Raw genomic sequence first — 25,141 nt, 5'->3', positions numbered from 1 at the left:
ACCAAATCAGTTATAGCAACCAAATTTTCACAGTAAATGTATTAAGTTAGCAGAGCATTGCACCCACTTGCAAATGGATGATTAACCCCTTAATACCCAAAACGGATAAGCAATAGGAAAAAAAAAACAAAAAACGTTTTTTAACACAGTCAAACACACTGTCACAGGTCTGCTGTGACTGATTACCTCCCTCAAAATGACTTTTGAAGTCCCTTGAGCTCTCTAGAGACGTCCTGGGTCATGCAGGAAGAAGCAGGAAGACTGAGACTGAATTTTTACTGCGCAAAAAAAAGCGCTAAAATAGGCCCCTCCCACTCATTATTACAACAGTGGGAGCCTCAGATAACTGTTTCTATGTAGAAATATAAATCAGCCATGTGGAAAATTCATGCCCCAATAAGTTTTATCACCAATGTACCTCACAAAACGATTAAACATGCCAGCAAACGTTTTAAACATCCTTTTTTAAAGAGTATGTATCTCTATTGATAAGCCTGATACCAGTCCTTCTACTGCATTTAAGGCTTATTACATTACTTCAGTATTAGTAGCATTTTCTTAGTCAAATTCCATTCCTTAGAAAATTACTTTACTGCATATACATTAATCAGCCTGATACCAGTCGCTTTCACTGCATTTAAGGCTTTACTTACATTACATCGGTATCAGCAGTATTTTCTTAGTCAATTCCATTCCTTAGAAAAATATTTTACTGCACATACCTTATTTGCAGGAGACCCCGCACGCTATTCCCTTTCTGAAGTTACCCCACTCCTCAGAATGTGCGAGAACAGCCAGTGGATCTTAGTTACTTCTGCTAAGATCATAGAAAACGCAGGCAGATTCTTCTTCCAAATACTGCCTGAGAAAAAAACAGCACACTCCGGTGCCATTTAAAAATAACAAACTTTTGATTGAAGAAATAATTAAGTATAAAACACCACACTCCTCTCACGACCTCCATCTATGTTGAGGGTTGCAAGAGAATGACTGGATATGACATGTGAGGGGAGGAGCTATATAGCAGCTCTGCTTTGGGTGATCCTCTTGCAACTTCCTGTTGGGAAGGGAATATATCCCATAAGTAATGGATGACCCGTGGACTGAATACACTTAACAAGAGAAATCTTCAAGCAGATGTGACGGCGATATTTCAACAGCTAATACCTGACACAGAGCCCAACCTGCTGCTGTTTGACAGAATTCACAGAGCCCTTACTAAGCCCTCTCAATCCAAAACAAGGAGAATAGTCAAGTTACATTACTTTCATATTAAAGAGATGATTCTTCAAGCAGCAAGACAAGCACGTAATGTAATATATGAGGGTCACAATATCCAAATATACACAGATTTATCCCCTATAACGTTGCGGAGAAGGCGAGAGATGAGACCAATAGTGACAGCATTAATAAGGGAAAAGCTGAAATACCGATGGAACTTCTCATTTAAATTGATCTTCACACATCAAAATACAACCTTTGCCTGTTCATCAGTGGAAGGAGGACAACTGATACTCTCTAAACTAGAGCTATCGATAGAGGACATAGAACCGCAGGCTTCCCAGAAGACAGTGAGGAAATTGCCACAAAAAGACTGGACTCTTGTATCCAAGCATGGAAAACCAAAGAGAGCAAAGCCGAACTCATCTGCTAGCACAAACGGCAATACCCTATGCAGAGATGGTCCACCAATACCTTGAATCTGATGTCATCAGGACTTTTTCTTTATTAAAGAGTCTTATGTGGACTGATTATCCCAATTAGTGGCAAACAGGTTGTATGATTCAATGACCATGGTCGTTGTTCCTGCTGTTGAGTTAATTCATGCTTTACAATGTTGCACCCCCCCTAGATTGCCCTCTCCCACCCCCTCCTCATTCTCTCCTCTTTCCTGCTCTGCCCCCCTCTTACCCCCTTCCCTTTTCTCAGACCTCACCCAACCACCCTGGTGCTCGTCTCCCATGTTTTATATTTTCAGTTGACCGAGAACGGAAGAGGAAAGATAAAGCTCCAGAGTTGGCCTTTACACAAGTTGTTAAACACTGTTTAAAATGCATATAGACGCATCAAGTTTTAAGGTTAGATTGTTTTTTTTTTTAATAGGTTATGTTGTTTAGTCTCAAATGTTAACTTACAAATGCTGAACAGACAGAGTATCCTCAGGTATTCTCAACAGGGTGCTATGAGTAAGAGAGATTACAGACCTGCAGCCCAAGTAGGCTGGGGCCTTATGACGACACTAATCAGGGCATCTATAAGCTTAAGATCAAAGAGGGAACATGCATATTAGGATAATTTCCCCATAATGTGAGGGGTCTCAATTCCAACATTAAGAGGAAAAAAGCCATATTAGAATATAAAACCCAGAATGCCCAGATAGTGATGTTGCAGGAAACCCATTTCACGTCTACCACGACTCCCAAATATTGGGACAAAATATTCCTGGTGAAATTCCATGCAATCAATAATAAAAATGAATGTGGCGTATCCCTACTTATACATACCTCCCTCAAATTCAAAGAGGAGGAGGTAATTAAAGACAGGGAGGGGATATTTATTATAGCAAGAGGATTCATTCAAAATACCCATATTATGCTAGTAAACGTTTATGCTCCAAATTATCACCAAGGCCCCTTTCTTACTAAATTGAGCAAACAACTTTCAATTTGGAAAAGATACAAATTAATAATTGGGACTTTAATTTGACATTAAATGACAAGTTGGACAGGACCACTTTAGATACACAAAAAAAAAAAAAAAAAAAAGATTGGCCCCAGCTCAAAAGATTTTGAGAGACTTTCTTTTGGATTTCAAAATGTTGGACAGTTTGAGAGCAGTGAATAAAAACTCTTGAGAATATACATTTTACTCCGCGGTACATGGCACAAGATCCAGAATAGATTTAATTCTTATCAGTCAAATACATCTCCCCTTGGTGAGTGCAGCTAATTTATATAGTTGCGTGTGGTCGGATCATGATATTATGATGATAGACTTAGAAGGGGTGGTCAACCTGCCGCAGAGTCAGGTCATGGACCCTACACCCAAGCATATTACACAATATTTTTGTACAGACAATACAATACAACAACATCTTAGAGAATTTGTAACATTAAATGAAGGCACTGCATCTAACCCAAATTTCACTTGGTGCGCACTCAAAGCATCCATAAGAGGATTAATAATGGTTGAATCAAATAAACTTAAAAAACAAAACAATATTAAAATAAATAACCTAAGAACAGATAAAGCTTCCTTACGTAAAAAACTGATAAGGAACCCCCAAAGCAAACAAGTACAACTATTCAAAAATAAAAGTGAGGCACTGAACCAGCTTCTAGACAAAGAAGTGATCTACTCAATAAAAGCACTAGACACCAGATATTACATATACGGTAACAATTCTTTAAATGCCCCCATAACACTGCAAGAAGTATCCTTGGCCATCAAAGGGCTAAAATGCAACAAAGCCCCAGGCCCGGACGGCTTTACGGGGTCCTTTTATAAGGACTTGCAAACCTCACTTGCACCCCACTTGCAATATTATTTAACAATATATTGCAGGGAGCTGATATTCCCCCAGACCTCGACTGCGAGGGTGACTGTCATCCCGAAACCGGGTAAGAGTAAACAGTATTGTCAAAACTATAGGCCGATCTCTCTAATAAATCAAGACCTCAAACTGTTCACTAAGATTTTAGCAAACCGATTGGTGTTACCCATCAAGGGATTAATAGACTCTGACCAGGTAGGATTTATTTCCCAGAGGGAAGCACCAGATACTATTCGGAAAGTAATTGATCTAATAAACCTGGCATCGGTGAAAGGAATGCCTTCTCTGCTTTTAACTTTGGATGCGGAGAAGCCATTTGACAGGGTTAACTGGGATTATATGCAAGCGGTTCTGGATAAAATGGGAATACAGGGCCCATTCCATGAGGCACTAAAAAAAAGTTGTATTCATATCCAGACGCTTTTATTTAGACTCTCGGGGTACCAATCAACTCAAATAAAAATTAGAAACGGGACTGGGCAAGGGTGCCCATTATCACCGTTATTCTTCGCAATATGTATCGAGCCTCCTGCAGAAAATTAGAGACAATCCTGATATAGCGGGTATGAAATTGGGGAATAAGTATAAAATGTTATTCGCTGATGACATCATCCTCGCAGTCACTAAGCCGTTGCTCTCCCTCCCAATAATCTATTCCGAGCCGAGTAAGTTTGGACTCTTATCAGGATATAAAGTTAATGAAAGCAAATGCAAGGATATTAGTATACAATTACCAAAACATACTAAGAAATTGCTAGAAATAAATTTTGCATTTAAATGGGCCAAAACTTCACTCAAATATCTAGGGATTAACCTTACAAACAATGTCAATGCCCTATATAGAGAAAACTATACTACTATGTTTTCACAGATTAAGAAATTATTAACTACATGGTCCAAACATAATATCTCACTGTACGGGAGAATTGTATCCATTAAAATGACGATATTACCTAAACTTCTGTACTTATTCCGATCACTCCCACTATCCATCGCTATGACAGAATTGCATATCATGCAACGGGAAATACTGAAATTTATATGGCAAGGGAAAAGAGCGAGAATTAACAAACATATATTGATGACACATAGAAAGGGAGGAGGCATAGGACTACCAAATTTAATCTCATACTATTACACGGCCAGAATAGCACAGACCATACAATGGCATCAAACTCTCACGGCCCCACAATGGGTCAAATTAGAAACAGATTTAATGGGGGTGGGGAGAATAGATAAACTATTATGGACAGATAAACAGGATAGATCCCAATATACCAAACAGTAAATTTCGATTGCTCACGCTACCTTTTTATGGGATAAATTAACCAAGGCCTATCCTCTGGTCAATGTTAGATCTAAAGTTACACCCCTGGCCCCACTCAACTCGACAGTAAGTGCACATGCCCAGAAAAAATGGGAAAACAAGGGGCTATATCGAATCGCAGACACACTAAAACAACAAAATAATATCCTACACACAATATGCAGAGTTGGGAACACCAGACTACAGCGCATGGTACCACTATTTGCAACTTAAATCAAGAGTACAGGAAGTTCTACGGACAGATAGGATACAACCTAACACTATGTTCGAATCCTTATGCTTATCTAAAGGCCTTAGAAGGGGAAAATAGCACTGCTGTATCCAATCTTCAACCTCACTGATAGTGATAAAAAAAAATGACAATGATAAAATGGGAACAGAACCTAGATAAGTCCTGGACATTGGAATTCTGGCTCTTGAACATTCAGAGGGGGGTATCCTTCTCCCCTAATGCTCTGCTAAAGGAGAATTATTTAAAGGTTCTATATAGATGGTATGTCTACCCCCCTTACATATACGGCACAGGCTTCAGTGCAAGCGCTGCAACCTGCGCCGTCCGTAATTTCACCTTGCACATTGGGCTATTACATAAACGGCGCCGGCAGCTCATAAAGTGCCGTAAGTCGGATAAACTAGCGATGTCCAGAAATGAGTGTAAATACAAATTTCTGGAGTCGCCAGTGACTTACGGCACTTTAGAAACTGCCGGCGCCAAAGAAAAGTAAAGAAAATAACAAATCTCCCGTAAAAGTCTAACATGCCTCCCAAAAATAAGCCTGACACGTAAAAACCTCTATATCCGCAATCCCCCCCTCTCACTACTAATAATAAATGTATTAACCCCTAGACCGACAACCCCCCACAACGCAATAAGCCTAATTAAACTATTAACCCCTATATCCGCCATCAATCCCACACCGCAAGTAATAACTAAATTATTAACCCCTAAATCCGCCAACCCCAACATCACAAACTACCTATTAAAACTATTAACCCTTAATCCGCCATTAACCCACAACACAATAAACCCATTAAAACTATTAACCCCTAAACCGCCAAAGCCCACAACGCAATAATCCTATTAAAGTATTAACTCCTAAACCGCACCAAAGCAATAAACCTAACACCCCCTAAATGAACCCAAATTACCTAATTTACAAAATACTAAAAGTTACTATTAAATTAAAAAAAAAACTAACACTACTTTAAAAATACAAATAAACTAAGTATAAATTAAAAGGGACAGTCTAATCAAAATACTGGGGTAGACTGTCCCTTTAAGCTACAATTACAGAAAACAAAAAAATCTAAGATTACAGAAAATAAAGAAAATTACCAAATTTTACAAAAATTATACCTAATCCCTATGAAAATAAAAAAGCCCCCCCAAATAAAAACACCTCCTAATCTAATAAACTACCAGTAGCCTCTAAAAGGGTTTTTTGCAGGGCATTGCCCCAAAATAATCAACTCTCTTTTTCAAGAAAATACACAACACCCCCAACAGTAAAACCCCCACCCACCAAACACCCCCCCCCAAACACTAAAAACCCTAAACTACCATAGCCCTGAAAAGGGCATTTGTTGGGCATTGCCCTTAAAAATGCATTCAGCTATTTTACTGCCCACCCTATCTAAATAAAATAAAGAAAAACAAAAAACCCTTAAAAAACCCTAAATCTAATCCCCAAGTGGTCCTCACCTGTCCTGAAGGTCCTGTTCCAGTGGATGAAGTCTTCTTCCAAGCGGCGACCTCTTCTTTCTTCTTCCAGGATCCAGCCAGTGTGGAGCGGAGGGCGGAGCTGAAGACCGGCGACCCTGGAACTGAAGACCGGCTACCGCGGAGCCATGGAGCGTGGAGGATCCTCTTCATACGATCTCCTCCGTACACTGAATAGGAATTCAAGGTACGCGATTAAAAATGGCGTCCCTTGAATTCCTATTGGCTTATTTGAGCCTTCAAATTCAAATCAGCCAATAGGATAAGAGCTACTGAAATTCTATTGGCTATTCAAATCAGCCAACAGAATTTCAGTAGCTCCTATCCTATTGGCTGATTTGAACAGCCAATAGGATTTCATTAGGTCTCATCCTATTGGCTGATTTGAATTTGAAGGCTCAAATCAGCCAATAGGAATTCAAGGGACGCCATTTTTAATCGCGTACCTTGAATTCCTATTCAGTGTACGGCGGAGATCCTATGAAGAGGATCCTCCATGCTCCATGGCTCCGCGGTCGCCGGTCTTCAGTTCCAGGGTCGCCGGTCTTCAGTTCCACCCTCAGCTTCGCGCCGGCTGGTTCCTGGAAGACTACTTCACCGCCTGGAACAGGACCTTCTCCGCCGAACTTCAGGACAGGTGAGGACCACTTGGGGGTTAGACTTAGGGTTTTTTAAAGGGTTTTTTGGGGGGTTTCATTTTATTTAGATAGGGTGGGCAGTAAAAGAGCTGAATGCCCTTTTAAGGGCAATGCCCAACAAATGCCCTTTTCAGGGCAATGGGTAGTTTAGGGTTTTTAGTGTTAGGTTATGTTATTTGGGGGTGGTTTGGTGGGTGGGGGGTGTTTACTGTTAGGGGGGGTTGTGTATTTTCTTGAAAGAGAGCTGATTTTCTTGGGGCAATGCCCTGCAAAAAGCCCTTTTAAGGGCTACTGGTAGTTTATTAGATTAGGGGGTGTTTTTATTTTGGGGGGCTTTTTTATTTTCATAGGGATTAGATATAATTTTTGTAAAATTTGGTAATTTTCTTTATTTTCTGTAATTATAGCTTAAAGGGACAGTCTACTCCAGAATTTTTATTAGACTGTCCCTTTAATTTATACTTAGTTTATTAGTATTTTTAAAGTAGTGCTAAGTTTTTTTTAAATTTAATAGTAACTTTAGTATTTTGTAAATCAGGTAGTTTGGGTTAATTTAGGGGGTGTTAGGTTAGGTTTATTGCGTTGTGGGCTTTGGCGGTTTAGGGGTTAATACTTTAATAGGTTTATTGCATTGTAGGTTAATGGCGGATTAAGGGTTAATAGTTTTAATAGGTAGTTTGCGATGTTAGGGTTGGCGGATTTAGGGGTTAATCATTTAGTTATTACTTGCGGTGTGGGTTTGATGGCAGATATAGGGGTTAATACACTTTAATAGTTATTGTGGTGGGGGGATTGCGGTTGACAGGTAGATAGACATTGCGCATGCGTTAGGTGTTAGTTTATTTTTGCAGGCATTTTCGGGAGTTATGGTGCTTCCATACTCAGCGCAAGGCTTGCTACGGCTGCCTTTTATGGCGAGGTAAAAATGGAGTAAGATTTCTCCATTTTCGCCATGTAAGTCCTTGCGCTGGATATTGGATACCGTTTTACGCGTGGTCCCATGTTAGCCTATGGGAGTAAAAATTGCGGGCGACGGGTGAAATATACGTGCTGCATTTATATGCGGCGCTGTATATAGGATACTAAACTCGCGCAAAAATGGCGTCGCCCGCAAAAGCCAGCGACGACATTTTTTGCGCGGGTTTAGTATCCTATATACAGCGCTGCATATAAATGCGGCACGTATATTTCACCCGTTGCCCGCAATTTTTACTCCCATAGGCTAACATGGGACCGCGTCGTAAATCGGCACATGTAATGAAGCCCTAGATTTGTTAAGGTAGGAGAGATAAGGAGCCAGATCTGTTACAGAGGGTGTGGAGAAGTCAGGTCGTAGCTACACATGTGGTGGGAATGTGAGAAAATTAAAAATTTCTGGGATTGGGTGTCAGCATATCTAAGCTTAATATTAGAGAGAGAGAGAGAGAGATAGTCTTAACCCCAGATCAGGCTTTGCTTCATTTCCCCACTGAAGGAACACTGAAAAGACACTGTAAACTGTTAAACATGATTTGTACTGTAACAAGGATTTGTATCGCTAAATTTTGGAAAAGAGTACCCCCCACATTTGCATATATTGAAGAGAGGATAGAATATCACTACAATATGGCCAGTGTGACTGCTTCACTTATGCATACGAATGACTGCTTTGTTACACGATGGGAGCCATACATCATGCATATAGAAAAGGTAAAAAGAGCCAGGAGCTTAAACACTCTGGAATCCTCAAATGTGGAAGGCCCCAGACGTTTAGAGACCCAGGTTAGAAAGCCTCTACAAACCAGTTATATGGAGGGTTGGATTAGGGGGAATTACTTATTTGTGACACCCAAGCCTTACAGTTTGTTGAGCTGGTAGTCCAAAAAGGAAGACACATCAGTTAGATGCACAGGAATTGTCGAGTGGAGAGTGGGAAAAGGGCAGTAACCCAAAACACTAATATGCACGTGTACCTGTTCTGCTTAAAATGTATAAGAAACATTTGAAGACTGTGGGGGGGGGGGCGGAGCTTGGCCGCTTAGAGAGATGGCCTTGTGATTGCATAGCTCCTAGGCCCACATCTGCAAATCCCAATAAAATTAGCCTTACACAATTTATATAATAACACCTAGCAGGAGGCAAAAACCGCTGGAGATTGTGGACGGAAAAAGAGTCACTGCAGATCACCTGAACTCCGGGACATCTCACAGCGCAGTCAGACACGCGCGCCAGAACAGAGGAGCTGCGCCATCTTAGAGCCCTTCACACGCTCACGGCTCCTAGACCAGAGGCACTACGGGCGAATTGAGGAACAAGCGGCTAGTGCGGTAAGCCTGTCACAGCTAAGCTACCGCATATCTGGTCCACAGTGATCGGAGGGTTTGAGCACTAAGCCCATATCTCCACTCAGTCTAGCAATTCCACGTGGGCACACTTTGGGGGAGACACGTTTTTCAGGAACCTGGCAAAGATTCACTGCCTTACTCACAGGAAGGGTCACGCTGTGTATGCCCTGTATAGCAGGGTTTGTGGCAAACGCTGATGCCAGAAAGCCCCTAATTACCAATATAGTGAGACTCTGCAAACGGTGATAGGAGGCTACATGCAGCTTTTTGAAGAGGGGGCCCTGTTTAAAGACGCATATCCCGGCACACAGTTTTACATATAGTCACAAGGAGACTCTATTATCATGTCTGGCAATGCAGTGATGTGAAAACTAATACAGGGTCACTATTTTTTTATTTTTTTATTATTTATTCATTTTTATTATCATTACAGGGTCACTATTTTAACACATCCCAAGTGCCCCTAATAAAACACTGTGTACCTTATAAAGAGACATATGCAAGTAGTGGGCAGATAATACAAGATTTTTCAATAGGACTTTACACATTGTGGCAGGCTGATTGTTGCACAGGACTGCAGCAGCAGAAACATTTACTAATAAGTGTGAATCCCTACAAATTACCAAACACAGCATCTGATTGCTCTGCATACCCAAAGTAGAGTAACTCCTCAGATATATATACTGGACATGCCAGGAAGAAAATCGCATAAGGTAGATAACCTGCCTAATACCAGAACAATGCAAAATTATTTAAAACAAACTGACTCAAACCAGACTCCAGCTGCTGAATCATCTTATCAAAGCACTCAAAGAGCAGACATGCAGAACAAATATTCTCAAGCCACAAACACTGTAGACTTCACTAAGGAAGGCTTGAGATCGCTCTGTACTAAAGATGATGTCAAGGAAATGATGTCCGAAGTTAAAAACTGGTACGGGGAGCTAAAGAAAGATCTAACAAGGGTGGTACAGAAAGTCACAAATCTGGAAGAGAACCATAATACCACTTTCAACGACATTCAGCATGTATCTCGTCTGGCATACGAACAAGAAGAAACAATCCATCACCTACTTGAGAAAGTAGAAGATTTAGATAACCGGGGAAGGAGGAATAACCTTCGCATTCGAGGAATTCCAGAAAGTATACAGCCAACAGAATTGGAAGGATGCCTTCAAAGCCTATTTAGGACCCTCAAAGGAGGCGAGGGGGCACCAGACATCAACATTGAAAGGGCTCATAGAGCTCTGCGGGCCAAACCTCCCCCAAAGGCACCCCCGAGAGACGTCATTCTGAAACTTCTCCATTTTAAAGACAAAGAGGAAATAATGAAATACGCCAGACAGAAGAGAGATTTCACACATGCAGGAAATAGAATCCAAATATTTGCAGATCTAAGCCCTACCACCCTGCAGAAGAGGAGAGAACTCAGCCATATCACCACAGCCCTGCAAGATCAAAACATCCAGTACAGATGGGGTTTTCCAGTGAGCATCATTGCCTCTAAGGGAGACACAACTGCCATATACAGATCTCAGGATGACTTACCACGTTTTTGTGAGGCTTTACGGATTAACATTAGATCTACAGAGACACTCAATAGGGATGCCGCAGACCATCACCCTCCTCTAAGGAGGAGTCGTCCGCTGACAGGAGAAAACCGCAGGGTCATTGACACTTCCCCCCTTGCCCCCACCAGCAGCGACACTGGCATTAGTAGAGATGCCAATTAGACCATAACTGCCTCCTGCTGGGACTCCAAGTACTTTTGTTTCTCAAAAAATGGCTACAGGTTGTATGTCTTTCTTGATTATATATGTTTATAATTCTGTATGGGAAAGCAGATGTGGGATACTACCCACCTTTCCATTGTTATAACTTTCTTGATTTGTTTTTAGGTTTTATTGTATACTATTTCTTTCGCTAATAATTATTTAACAGTTTTCTCTTTAGAGTAATTTAGAATTGTAATACTAACAATCGCACACAGCTGTTGATTTGTGAGACACTGCCCGCATATTCTACACACTAGTAGAGGGCCCCAATGCTTAATAAGCGGACATCTACCCTATCTGCACTTCTTCATAAGACAGGATCTATACACGACAGTACCTGACACTGCTTACCACCCATATCAAACATTAAAATAATCAAGCAGACGTATAGGAATGGCTACCATATCTGATAATGGCGCTAGACCCCTTACACTAATCTCCATGAACGCAAAGTGATTGAACAGCCCAGAGAAAAGATCAGTAGCTTTTACACAACTGCACCCCGCTGTAGGGGATATAATCTTCATTCAAAAGACGCACTTCCAGATAGGAAAGGAACCAGTATTCCTCCATCACGATACAAATCAGCCTATTTGGCATCAGGCAGGGAGAAAAAGGATGGGGTGGGGATTCTATTCAATAATTCAATTAACTTCCAACCCACCCATACAATCAAGGATCAAAACGGCAGATATATCATTATCTCTGGCCTCTTGTATAATAACCCTGTGACATTTGCAAACATATATCTGCCAAACACTGGCCAAGCTATAGTCTTTAAACAAATATCTCAGTTATTGCTCGAACACACAAAAGGCACACTTTTTATGGGAGGGGATTTTAATCTTCCATTAGACCCCACAACAGACACCTCTACTGGCCTGTCCTGCACACCAAAACAGACTATCAAAGCCGTAAATACACAGCTGCATCTTTTAAAGATGCATGACATCTGGAGAACCATCAATCCAAGTAAAAAAGATTACACTTTCTATTCCCACCCACACGGTACATACTCTAGAATAGACTATATTCTAAGTGACCAAATAGGCCTATCTATGATTGACAACTCCACGATACTACCTCTTACTTGGTCTGATCATGCCCCGGTGCAATGTAAAATTATTTGGCCATCCACACCTGTAATACCCTTTATTTGGAGGCTAGAAGACACAATGTTGGACAACCCGCTGACAAGGGCAGACATTGATACAACTTTAGAGCACTACTTTTGGGAAAACTCAAATGACGATATCTCTCATACAACACTTTGGGACGCCCATAAATGTGTAGTAAGAGGGGCGTTTATCAAAACCAAAGCTAAGGATAATAGACATAACAGACAATTTCTAAACTCTACTCTAGCTCAGATTAGATACTGGGAAAAAGAACACAAACAGCATCCCTCATCCCCCTCTATACTGGCATCCCTCACGAAAGCTAGAAGTGACTTGCATACCCACCTTACTAAAATGTATCAGAGAAAAGCTGCCTTCCTGAAACAGAAACATTATGACCTTAACAATAAAGCAGGCTCATCGCTGGCGAAAGCTCTTGGAAGGAAGCAGCTGAACACGCATGTGCACACTATAATAGATAAGGAAGGAACGGTACACAAAGATAGTAAAAACATAGCTGAGACCTTCAGATTATACTATGAAAAACTATATAATCTGGATAATGACAGTGGCCAGGAGGACATAGACCAGTTTCTAGATACTCTTCAGCTAAATAAATTGAGCGGGGAAGACGTAGAACTCCTAGATGCACCAATCACTATTGAGGAAACAAAATTGGCCATTAAGAGCATGCCCAATGGGAAAAGCCCAGGCCTTGATGGATTAAGTGTAAAATATTACAAGACATACATGCACCACATATTACAACCCCTCACCTATCTATTCAACTCAACCCTGAGAGAAGGAGGTTTCACAGAACGATTACTGGAAGCACACATCACTGTCCTTCCGAAACAAGGCAATCCCCCCGATAGACCCGAGAACTTTAGACCAATTTCATTATTAAATTCGGACATTAAGATATACGCTAAAATATTAGCCACAAGTATAAACAAATTTCTCCCTGCTCTGATTCATCCCAACCAGGTGGGCTTTGTACCCGGAAGGGAGGCCCGAGATAACACCCTAAAGATAATACAACTCATAGCACACGCACAAATTCAAAATATCCCATTAGCGCTAATATCAACGGATGCTGAGAAAACGTTTGACAGGGTACGCTGGCAGTTCCTGAAAGCGACCCTGTCTAAAATGAATTTTAGCAAATCTTTCATAGCATTAATTTTCCCACTCTATAGTAAACCGACCGCACGGGTCAAGGTGAATGGCATCCTCTCTGATAAATTCAGCATTTAAAACGGAACGAGACAGGGCTGTCCACTTTCACCTGTACTGTTTGCCATCACCATTGAAGCGCTGGCTCAAACTATCCAATCACACGGACAAGTTAAAAAGGTATCCAAACTAAAACGTATGAACATAAACTGGCATTATATGCCGATGACGTCTTACTCACTCTTACCGACATAGGCTTATCTATACCCAAGGCACTTGAGACATTTGCTGATTTTGGCAGAGTCTCGAACTTCCAGCTTAATCTCAGTAAATCCGAATTCTTAAACATTACGTACAAACCTGACGTATTACCTAAGCTACTACTAAATTGCCCCTTAAAAAGACAACAGACAAAGATGAAATACCTGGGAATTTATTTGTCCCCAGATCTTCAAGAGATGTTCCAAGCCAACTACAAAAATTTGGAAAATAGCCTAGTTACAGACTTGTCTAGCTGGAGGAATAACTTTATCTCCTGGTTGGGACGTATCAATGTGGTGAAGATGAATGTCTTACCCATATTACTTTACTTGCTTCAAACCACCCCTATACCTCTCCCAACACATTACCTAGACAGGATACAAGGGCTTATAGATCAATACATTTGTAGAGAAGTTAAACCAAGGGTAGCAAGACGTACACTACTTTTCCCAAAGGATAAAGGAGGGTTGGTGGTCCCGCATATAGCTACATACAAACAGGCAATTGCTTTACACAGATTATTAGACTGGTGCCGGAATGACCCAAACAAAGAGTGGGTTCAAATGGATTGTGATATAATGAATACGAACAATGCAGGTCTGACAGCTTGGCTTAATAAGAGATACAGGCGAAAGCAGTGACAGATTATCCTCTCCTATTAGAGTTTTATCAGGTATGGGACAGGATCCTTAATACCTCGACACATATATCCGGCATTATATCACCACTTACCCCTATTTGCAATAACCCCGAACTGCCCTGGGATTTCAGAGAAACTAGATCAAATCAGACCGCACGCATAGGCGAGAGAGTGTTTTCAGCAATAACAGATGAACACAAACTTAAGAAAGTTGAGGACATACAGGAACAGCTGCCTGAAGTGCCAATGAACTGGTTCACCCATGCCCAATTGGCTCATTACTTATCTACACACCAGCATAAGCACCATTTTACAAGACCAAAAACCCCCTTTGAATCACTCTGCTTACAAACCACAAACACACAACATGCAGTCTCTAAACTGTACAAACTCCTCCTACTTGGAGACACACAAGCCCTGCCTCCCTATGTTAAAGCTTGGGATAAAGAGTTGAACACAGATACCACATACCAGGAATGGCAGATAGCCTTCCAAGCTACGAAAAAATCATCAATTTCGGCCAGAATTCAAGAATTAAATTACAAATTCCTCTCTAGGTGGTACCTCACCCCCACCAGAATACGTCACATATACAGGTCGGCCTCAGGGAAGTGTTGGAGAGATTGTGGGGGAGAAGGCTCCTTGATACACATTTGGTGGGATTGTCCCAAGCTAGACACATACTGGATTGAGATCCTCTCACATTAAAAACATATTGGGCTGCTCCATGCCTAACGACCCCTGGATCCTCATACTTATCACTGCCCAAAATTGACAGAAAAGAGCACAAAGCTCTATTAATGATCAAAATAGCGCTAAAATGCTGATTCCTAAAAATTGGAAGTCACACACTGTTCCAACACTGGCAGAGTGGAAACAGCATGTTACCATGTTACATCTGGGCAGATGGAGAAACACACCCTACAAGCTAAACTGCGGGTAGAGGGTAGTGAGACATATTCATGAGCTTACCGCTGGGCCACCCTCTCTCCCTCCCTTTTTCTTTTGCACATACCGCTTTCCAATGAGTAAGAAATACAGGTGTCCTGAGTGTTGCATGAATGTACCTTTGTTTATTGTATAATTGTTTACATTGTGCTCTATGTTTTGATAAGATGTGGAACCTAGCCGGTTCCCTTGGTTTTGGCACTGGAGAAGAGGACAGGAGTTTGGACATTACAAATATTCAACTTATATTGTTTGGGAGATTGACAGAATGTAAAATGCCATTCGATATGTTTGTTATATTTTGGTTTTCAATAAAGCTTTTGAAATTTAAAAAAAAAAAAAAAAAATTTCAACAAAAAAAGAAATATATATGCTTATTTCCCCCAAAGATCTGCCTTTAAAAAAAAAATTGCTATACTTTTGTGTTTATGCATGAACTGTGAAGGAAAAAACATTTTGAATGAATCATATAATTCCCTCAAAAGTGAACAAAATTCCTAAGGTGAATTGACATTGTTCCTGCATGAAACCATCAGCAATCTGTTACTACATAGGTGAAAGCAAAATAAAGAATATTTACACAACGAGAATTGTCCTATCTAATATTATGTAGGGCGAGAATTATTGTACTAGAGAATAGGGGTGTGCTCTTTTCTAGTTTGTTTTTTAATGCAGTAAATGACAACTTTTTTTAGAACATGTAGCTTTTTTCTGTGTGTGTTTTTTTCCAAACTGTGGTGTATCTCAGGTCTTGACCAGTCCTGGCAGCCATAGAGAGACTCGACTTCTAGAATTTGACTTCTGGTTTCAAACAATGCATTCCATTTTTTTTTTTTTTTAAAAAAACATCCCTAACTGCAGATTTTAAAGCAATTAGATGTATTTCTGAATCTTGGCATTTTGAAAAAGGAAACATACTGAATAAAGGACAAGCAGAAGTTAAAGGGACAGTCTACATCAGAATTTTTATTGTTTTAAAAGATAGATAATCCCTTTATTACCCATTCCCCAGTTTTGCATAACCAACACAGTTATAATAATATACTTTTAACCGCTGTGAATATCTTGTATCTAAGCCTCTGCAAACTGCCCCTTTATTTCAGTTCTTTTGACAGACTTGCAGTCTAGCCAATCAGTGCCTGCTCACAGATAACTTCACGTGCACGAGCACAGTGTTATCTATATGAAATACATGAACTAACACCCTCTAGTGGTGAAAAACTGTTAAAATGCATTCTGAAAAGAGGTGGCCTTCAAGGTCTAAGAAATTAGCATATGAACCTCCTAGGTTAAGCTTTCAACTAAGAATACCAAGAGAACAAAGCAAAATTGGTGATAAAAGTAAATTGGAAAATTGTTTAAAATTACATGCTCTATCTGAATCATGAAAGTTTATTTTGGCCTAGACTGTCCCTTTAAATGCTGCGATAAAAGAAAAGTATAAAAGTACTTCAAAATAATCACTTAACAGTAAATATTACATATGTACAAAAATAAAATAAAAAAATATATGCTTACCTGATAAATTTATTTATTTCCGAATATGGCGAGTCCACGGCTTGAGCAATTACTGTTGGGAATATCACTCCTGGCCAGCAGGAGGCGGCAAAGAGCACCACAGTTAAACTGTTAAGTATCACTCCCTTACCCACAACCTTGAGTAATTACTATTGGGAACCAATACCCAAGCTAGAGGACACAGATAAATAGGGGGGACAAAACAGACAGTCCTAAACACAAGGCACCTCAGCTTGAAGAACCTTTCTCCCAAAAGAAGCCTCAGCTGAGGAAAAAGTATCAAAATTTGTAACATTTTTTAAAAAGTATGTAGAGAAGACCAATTTGCAGCCTTGCACATTTTTTCCACAGAAGCTTTATTTTTGAAAGCCCAAGAAGAGGAAACAGCTATTGTGGAATGAGCCGTAATTCTGTCAGGAGGCTGCTGTCCAGCAGTCTCATAAGACAAACAAATTATACTTCATAACTAAAAAGAAAGAGTAGTTGCAGTAGCTTTCTGACCTTTACATTTTACAGAGAAACAGACAAAGAGGGCAGAGGACTGGCGAAAATCCTTAGTCGCTTGTAAGTAGAATTTAAGAGCACGTACAACATCCAAATTGTGTAACAAACGTTCTTTGGAAGAAGAAGGATTAGGACACAGAGAGGGAACAACAATTTCCTGATTGATATTTCTATTAGAAACAACCTTAGGAAGGAAACCTAACTTAGTACGAAGAACCGCCTTGTCGACATGAAAAATAAGAAAAGGGGAATCACACTGCAGAGCTGAGAGTTCCGAAACTCTTCGAGCAGAAGAGATATCAACAAGAAACAAAACCTTCCAAGATAATAACTTAATGTATATGGAATGCAACGGCTCAAACGGAGCCAGCTGTAAAACTTTAAGAGCAAGGTTAAGACTCCAAGGAGGAGCAACAGAATTAAAAAGACAGGCCTGATTTTGACCAAGGCCTGACAAAAAGATTGTACATCTGGCACATCCGTCAAATGTTTATGTAGTAAAACTGATAAAGCAGAAATCTGACCCTTTAGGGTACTGAGTGACGATAAAATTCTAGGAATTGTAATTCTACTCCAAGAGTAGCCCTTGGATTCACACCAATAAAGATATTTATGCCATATCTTATGGTAAATCTTTCTAGTAACAGGCTTGCGAGCCTGAATCATGGTCTCAATAACTAACTCAGAAAAACCACGCTTAGACAGAATTAAGCATTCGATCTCCAAGCAGTCAGCTTCAGAGAAACAAGATTTAAATGAAGGAAGGGACCCTGAATCAGGAGGTTCTTCCTCAGAGCAAACCAGATTCTGTGAGGCCACGCAGGGGCTATTAGAATCACTGACACCCTCTCCTGTTTTATACGAGCAATGACTCATGGAAGGAGAGCAAACAGGTATGCCAACCTGAAAACCCAAGGAACCGATTCTTATCAGAACGGCCGATTCTTATCAGAACGGCCTGCGGATCTCTTGACCTTAAACCGTACCTTGGAAGCTGGGCATTCTGACGGGACGCCATCAGATCTAACTCTGGCACCCCCCATTTGAGGACTAAGCTGGTAAACACCTCCGGATGGAGTTCCCACTCCCTGGGATGAAAATTCTGTCTGCTCAGAAAATCCGCTTCCCAGTTGTCTACTCCTGGAATGTGGATGGCAGATAGACAGCAATTGTGGGTCTCTGCCCACTGAAGAATCCGAGTAACCTCCTTCATGGCTAATGAACTCCGAGTTCCTCCCTGGTGATTGATGTAAGCCACAGAGGTTATGTTGTCTGACTGGAACCTGATAAACTGGGCTGAGGACAACTGAGGCCAAACCAATAGAGCATTGAAAATCACCCTCAACTCCAAGATGTTGATGGGAAGAGCAGACTCCTCCTTATTCCAAAGGCTCTGAGCTTTTAACGAGTTCCAGACTGCTCCCCAGCCCAGCAGGCTGGTGTCCGTGGTCACGATCACCCAGGAAGGTGTTAGAAAGCATGTGCCCTAAAACAGATGTTCCTGAGAAATACACCACGGGAAAAAATCCCTTGACGACTGATCTAACTATATTCTCTGAGATAGATCCACATGGTCGCCATTCCATTGTCTGACCATGCACAACTGGAGAGCTCTCAAATGGAATCGAGCAAAAGGAATGATATCCATGGAAACCACCATCAGACCGATTACCTCCATACATTGAGCCACTGAAGGATGAGCAGAAGCCTGAAGAGAGAGGCAAGAGGAAATTATTTTCTTTTTCCTGACCTCTGTCAGAAAAATCTTCATCAATATAGAATCTTTTATGGTCCCTAAGAACACTACTCTTGTAGCAGGGGAAAGGGAGCTTTTTGCAAGATTCACATTCCATCCGTGGGAACGAAGAAAAGACAACAATATCTCTGTGTGAGACTTTGCTTGTTGAAAAGATGGCGCCTGAACCAATATGTTGTCCATGTAGGGTGCCACGGCAATTCAACGTGAACGGATCACTGCCAAAAGAGCCCACAGAACGTTTTTTTAAAAATTCTGGGAGCCGTGGCTAGACCAAATGGAAGGGCCACGAACTGGAAATGTTTGTCCAGAAAGGCAAATCTCAGGAATCTGTGATGGTCCCTGTGAATAGGAACATGAAGATAGCATCCTTTAGGTCTATGGTTGTCATGAACTGACCCGCTAGTACTAAAGAAAAAATGGAGTGTATAGTCTCCATCTTGTAGGATAGAACTTTGAGAAACTTGATTAGACACTTTAAGTCTAGAATGGGACGGAAAGTTCCCTCTTTTTTTGGGAACCACAAATAGGTTTGAGTAGAACCCGAGACCCTGTTGCTGCACTGGAACTATCACTCCCAGGGAGGAAAGATGTTGTATACATTTCAAGAAGGCCTCTCTCTTTATCTGAGCAGCAGATAATCTTGAGAGAAGGAATCTGCCTGTGGCAGGAAAAGTCTTGAGATCCAATATGTATCCCTGGGATACTATGTCCACAGTCAAAGGATCTGGGACATCTCGTATCCAGGCTTGAGAGAACTGAGAAAGTCTGCCCCCCACCTGATCCGATCCCGGATCGGGGGCAAACCCTTCATGCCGATTTGGAATCTGCTGAGAGTTCCTTTGATTGTTTCTCCTTGTTCCAAGACTGATTGGGTTTCCAAGAAGACCTGGATTGTTCCTGCTTGGAAAAAGAAGGAGAAGGCTTTTCTCTGAGGTTACGAAAGGAACAAAAATTACTTTGATGTCCTTTAGGCCTATTCTTCTTATCTTGAGGTAGAAAAGACCCTTTTTCCACCCGTAATGTCAGAGATAATTTCTGTCAAACTGGGTTCAAACAAGGTTTTGCCCTTGTAAGGAATCACGTCCACAGACCAGGATTTCAACCATAACGCCCTGCAGGCTAGGACAGCGAAACTAGAAGTTTTAGCTCCTAGTCTAACAACCTGTAAAATGGCATCTACAATAAAGGAATTGGCCAACTTAAGAGCTTTAATCCTATCCTGAATTTCATCCAAGGAAGTCTCTACTTGAAGAGAATCAGACAAGGTGTCGAACCAATAAGATGCCGCACTAGTCACGGTAGCAATACACACCGCTGGTTGCCATTGGAGGAGACCTGTCAGGGTTTTTTCCCGGTTTTGTTTGCCATGTGCTGCTGGCAGCCATTTTACTCACCTCTCTTGCTGACTATGGTGCATTGTGGGGGATGATGCTCATTTCCTGCACTTCCTTTTATGGCCAGACTGGTGTGCATCATCCATGTGAGACAGGATGCAGTCTCAGAATTGTGATGTCACTTATTATTTAAAGAGCCTCTGTTCAGTATGCTTTGCCTTTGCGTTGTCTTAGACCTGTTTTTGAGAGTTCCTGTGTATTACCTGGCTGTCTGACGTCCTTCCTGGTTCCTGATCCCTGGCTTGTTCCTGACTCTGCTGTTTTCCTTGTTCCTGATTCCAGCTCATCTGACTACTCGCTTTGGCTCCTGATTCGGCTCGTCTGACTATTCGCTTTGGCTCCTGACTCGGCTCTTCTGACTACCAGCTCTGGTTTTGACTCCTGGCTTGTTATTTGACTTGTGGACTTTCTATTATTTTTTGCTATTAATAAAAGGTGTGATTATTTTTGCACTTCTCGTCTCAGTTTGATTCCTGGCACCCAGACAAGACCTTGATGAACATAAATCTTTTTCAAATAAGCCTCCAGCTTCTTGTCCATCGGATCCTTAAAAGAGCAGCTATCCTTAATAGGAATAGTGGTTCTCTTAGCCAGAGTGGAAATGGCCCCTTCAACTTTGGGTACAATATACCAATGGTCTTTAATAGAGTCCCCGACAGGAAATATTTTCTTAAAAATGGGAGATGGGGAAAAAAGACACCCCTAGTTTCTCCCATTCCTGTGAGAAAAACTCCCTAGCTCCGAAGTGGAAGGTTCATCAAAGAAAACTATTACGTTTACTAGATTTCTTAGGAGTGCCAACAACAGGGGTATCAGAGTCATCTAAAGTAGCTAAAACCTCCTTTAACAATACACAAAGGTGTTCAAGCTTACATCTGAAGGATAGCACCTCAGTCTCAGAAGTAGGAATTATACTGTCCGAATCTAAGATTTCACCCTCAGAAAGTCCCGATTATCTTCCTCATCAGACTTATGAGAAAGGGCAATTTGGGAAGCAGAACTGGGGACAGGCACCTTACTTTCTGAATTTCTAGATTTCCTCTTGCGTTTTCCCTGTAATCTGGGAATGGCAGCTAATACGCAGATACCACTGAAGATACCTGGGCAGCAACTTCTGCTTTTAAATAAACTCCACTAGGGGTTATAGAGGAACCGCAGGACACTGCATGTGACGCCATTGCGGCTTGGGACGTAGCAGGAGAAAGCTGAGGTATTATTTTAACAGCATCATCCTGAGAGACATTAGGCTCAAAAATTTTACCTTTATTTTGCAAGGTTTTCTTGACACATGAAGAACAAAATTGCATAGGAGCTGCAATTTGTGTATCTTAACATAATAAGCATGAATTCATGAGAGCAGGCTCTTGCTCCATATAAGACATGTTGTGAAACAGTAAATAAACTTGTACAGTTAAGTTTAAAAGATTTTAATATTCAATTAAAATAAGACAAGGAAAAAAAAAATCACTTTAAATTTTCTCACAAATTAGGATTGATCCCCAGCTAAAATTATGTGAGAAAAGTTAAGAAAAAACAAATATTTAATAAACAACTTTTTCCTCAGAAACGTTATGAAGTAAAGCCGGTCATGTGACCGCAACTGCCAAGCTTCAAATTACTTCTGCGACACAGAGAGGCACTAAAAATAGCTTCCTGGTACACTGAGTACCAGAAATAACCGTTTTTTTCAAACTAGACAGTTTAAAATGTTGCATCTGTTTTTATTTTAAAGCAAAGGGGAAATGAATAATCCATTTTTGGTCCATATCACATCCAGATGGCTTTATAGACCTGGCGCACTTAGATCCGCACACAGACATCCCTCCAATCCTCTTCTTTGAATTACTTAGGGTTAAAAGCTTCCTGAAAAGCTGGAGCTTTCTCCCTTCCTCCTCCCGTTCTCTTACCCCTTGGGAGTCCATCTGGCGCGGGGGGCACAGGCTTGTTAAGCCACTAACGATCCACTACAATTTGCTAGAAGGAACATCACCGCCGGTATTAGCCCCGCATTTGACTAGGTGGGACACTCTTCTTTACACTCATACTTCCACTGACTCCTGGCAAAAGGCCATATTATTGACTAAAAAAAAAACTACATTGCGTAACAATGTTTCAAACTTACTACAAAGTTATCTCTCACTGATACCTGGTCCCCACCAGATTAGCTAAAATGTAGCCGGGTACTTCGCCACTCTGCTGGAGGGGCTGTGGCCTACAGGGCAATATGCACATTTGGTGGGACTGTCCCAAAATTAAACCCCTTTGGGAACTAGGACTTTGCACCCTTACTGACTTCGGAATTAGGGTATCTGACAGCCCGGACTCTGCCCTTCTTCATCTGGACTTCCATAATATGCCCAAACATCAAAGCCTATTTAGTGTGTATTTAATGTCCGCTATTAAAACCAATATAGCTAGAGCCTGGAAAAGGGAACTCCCCCCTAAGTGGGAAGAGATTGCAAATACAATGGCTTTTCTGTAGAATATGGAAAAGGACATTTACCTTGATTTAAACAAATCTCATCTGTTTGAAATGACATGGGCCGATTGGAAAGATAAATATACCTCATGGCACCCATCTGCCACGACACAGGACACCCTAAACATTACCTAATAGGTGGCCCGGACACCCTGCCTTACGGACTGTACTCCTAAACAGGACAGTTGAGACCCTCTCCCTTCCCTCTCTCCCCCCTTCCCTCCCCTGTCTCCCCCCCTCCCCTATCTTGTAATAACTACACGGGAACTGAGGTGCTGCACTGAGTAATTTCTGGTTCTCCCAACACTGCTTAGTTTGATTATTATATTTGACTTTGCACATGTGGAGAACAACTTGATTTGTTTGCAATACATATTTCCTGTAGGACCACAAGGTCTGAAATTCTCATTGAGTTTTTGTGTATGTGAAGTGGTCCTGCGAGTCCCCAATTGTAATATTTATTCTTTAAAAACACAAATAACTGCCCTGAGATAAGAGGTGGCCTTCAAGGGCTTAGAAATTAGCATATGAACCTCCTAGGTTTAGCTTTCAACTAAGAATACCAAGAGAACAAAACAAAATTGGTGATATAAGTAAATTGGAAAATTGTTTAAAAATTATATGCCCTATCTGACTCATGAAAGTTTATTTTGGACTAGACTATCCCTTTAAGATACCTGTACACATCACATGATAAAATTATTTGATGTTTTAGCTTTCTAGGAGATAAGTTTAGTGAAACAAGAACCTCTGCTGTTCAATGTCACCAACATGAGCAAACATGTTAAATCAAGCAACACACTGATAACCACTACTAAAGTAGCAGAACATAAGAGACTTACCAACAGATGCATCACCATCCAGCAAGTTATCATCTTCCAAGGTATGGAAGTCCATCATGCCACCAGCCCCATCGAGAAGCTCCTCGTCACTGCTTGCACTTGTAATACTGTTGTAGCTGTTGCGATAGTAACTTCTAGGAAACAGCTGTTCCGACTCCATTTAGATGTTTTTCTACCTGCACGGATAGTTAACATTTTATTTTAATGCTCTCAATTATTGTCTAAAGCAATTTCATTGTTGCACCTAAAAGATATTTTTAAATTAATTGCAGTTTTTAAATTTTAAGATATTTTCAAATTAATTGCAGTTTTTCATTTTTTTCTTTGGCATAAGTCAATGCAATAGAGCTTGAGACATCCTAGAATCCAGAGAGCCATGACCCCAAAATTCTAGTTCCAGGACCTAACTTTTTTTTCGACCGTTCCATATGCATCCTATGGGCAGTAATAAATTATATGGCCGGACCCAAAATTTCAAATATATATATGTCAATCCTTATCAATCCACCAAAAGCACTGTGGGAGTTTTCATTATAACATACAGATGATCCAGCACTCAAGATGTATGCACGTCAACCCAGGGCTATTGCCTCTGAAGCCCAAAAAACAGTGAATGAAAATGAGAAGATGGGTGAGAGCATAAAAAATATTTATTTTATCTTATAAAGACAACAAAAATAGCGACGTTTCAGGACCCAATCCCTTAGTCATGCTATAACAAACTATTCAACATTTGTGACAAATACACTTATATCACTAGTGGCACTCAAGATACATTAACCATTTCATTACTTAGCTTGTATACACATTTGTTTAAACATTAACTATTTCATTACCAAATATAAAAAAAAAAAAAGAATCATTATTATAGTGGTATTAAATCTAATTACATACCGATTCAGACCTTATTCATTGAAGCTAATAGAAAACATCTACAAAAATACATTATTATATTATATTATATATATACTGATAAATCCAAATCCTTATTAATACCTCCTCCTGGTTCTAGGGTCCCTAACTCATATATCCAGAATGATTCTCTTTGTTTTAGCAACAGTTTTCTATCCCCTCCTCTCTATGGTTTCTCTATATGATATAGTATCTGGAAGCGTAGTTGACCACTAGAATAATGATTGAATTAATTTTTTTTATGAATGGTAAC

General features: G+C 40.6%; 1 protein-coding gene across 3 annotated transcripts in view; it reads right to left on the bottom strand.

Annotated features, from left to right (window-relative positions):
• Positions 1-25,141, bottom strand: part of CLCN3 (chloride voltage-gated channel 3) — a 294,065-nt gene that overhangs the window by 236,917 nt on the left and 32,007 nt on the right. For all 3 annotated transcript variants that reach the window (XM_053703819.1, XM_053703820.1, XM_053703822.1), the window contains exon 2: positions 23,977-24,152. In XM_053703819.1, the coding sequence (XP_053559794.1) occupies positions 23,977-24,136 (160 nt within the window). In that variant the 5' untranslated portion in view covers positions 24,137-24,152. The remainder of the gene's footprint in view (positions 1-23,976; positions 24,153-25,141) is intronic.

This window comes from Bombina bombina, chromosome 2 (assembly GCF_027579735.1).
Source record: "Bombina bombina isolate aBomBom1 chromosome 2, aBomBom1.pri, whole genome shotgun sequence".
NCBI classification, from domain to species: Eukaryota; Metazoa; Chordata; class Amphibia; order Anura; family Bombinatoridae; genus Bombina; species Bombina bombina.
The sequence above is the reverse complement of the archived record's forward strand: the minus strand, read 5'-3'. Positions and strand labels throughout refer to the sequence as shown.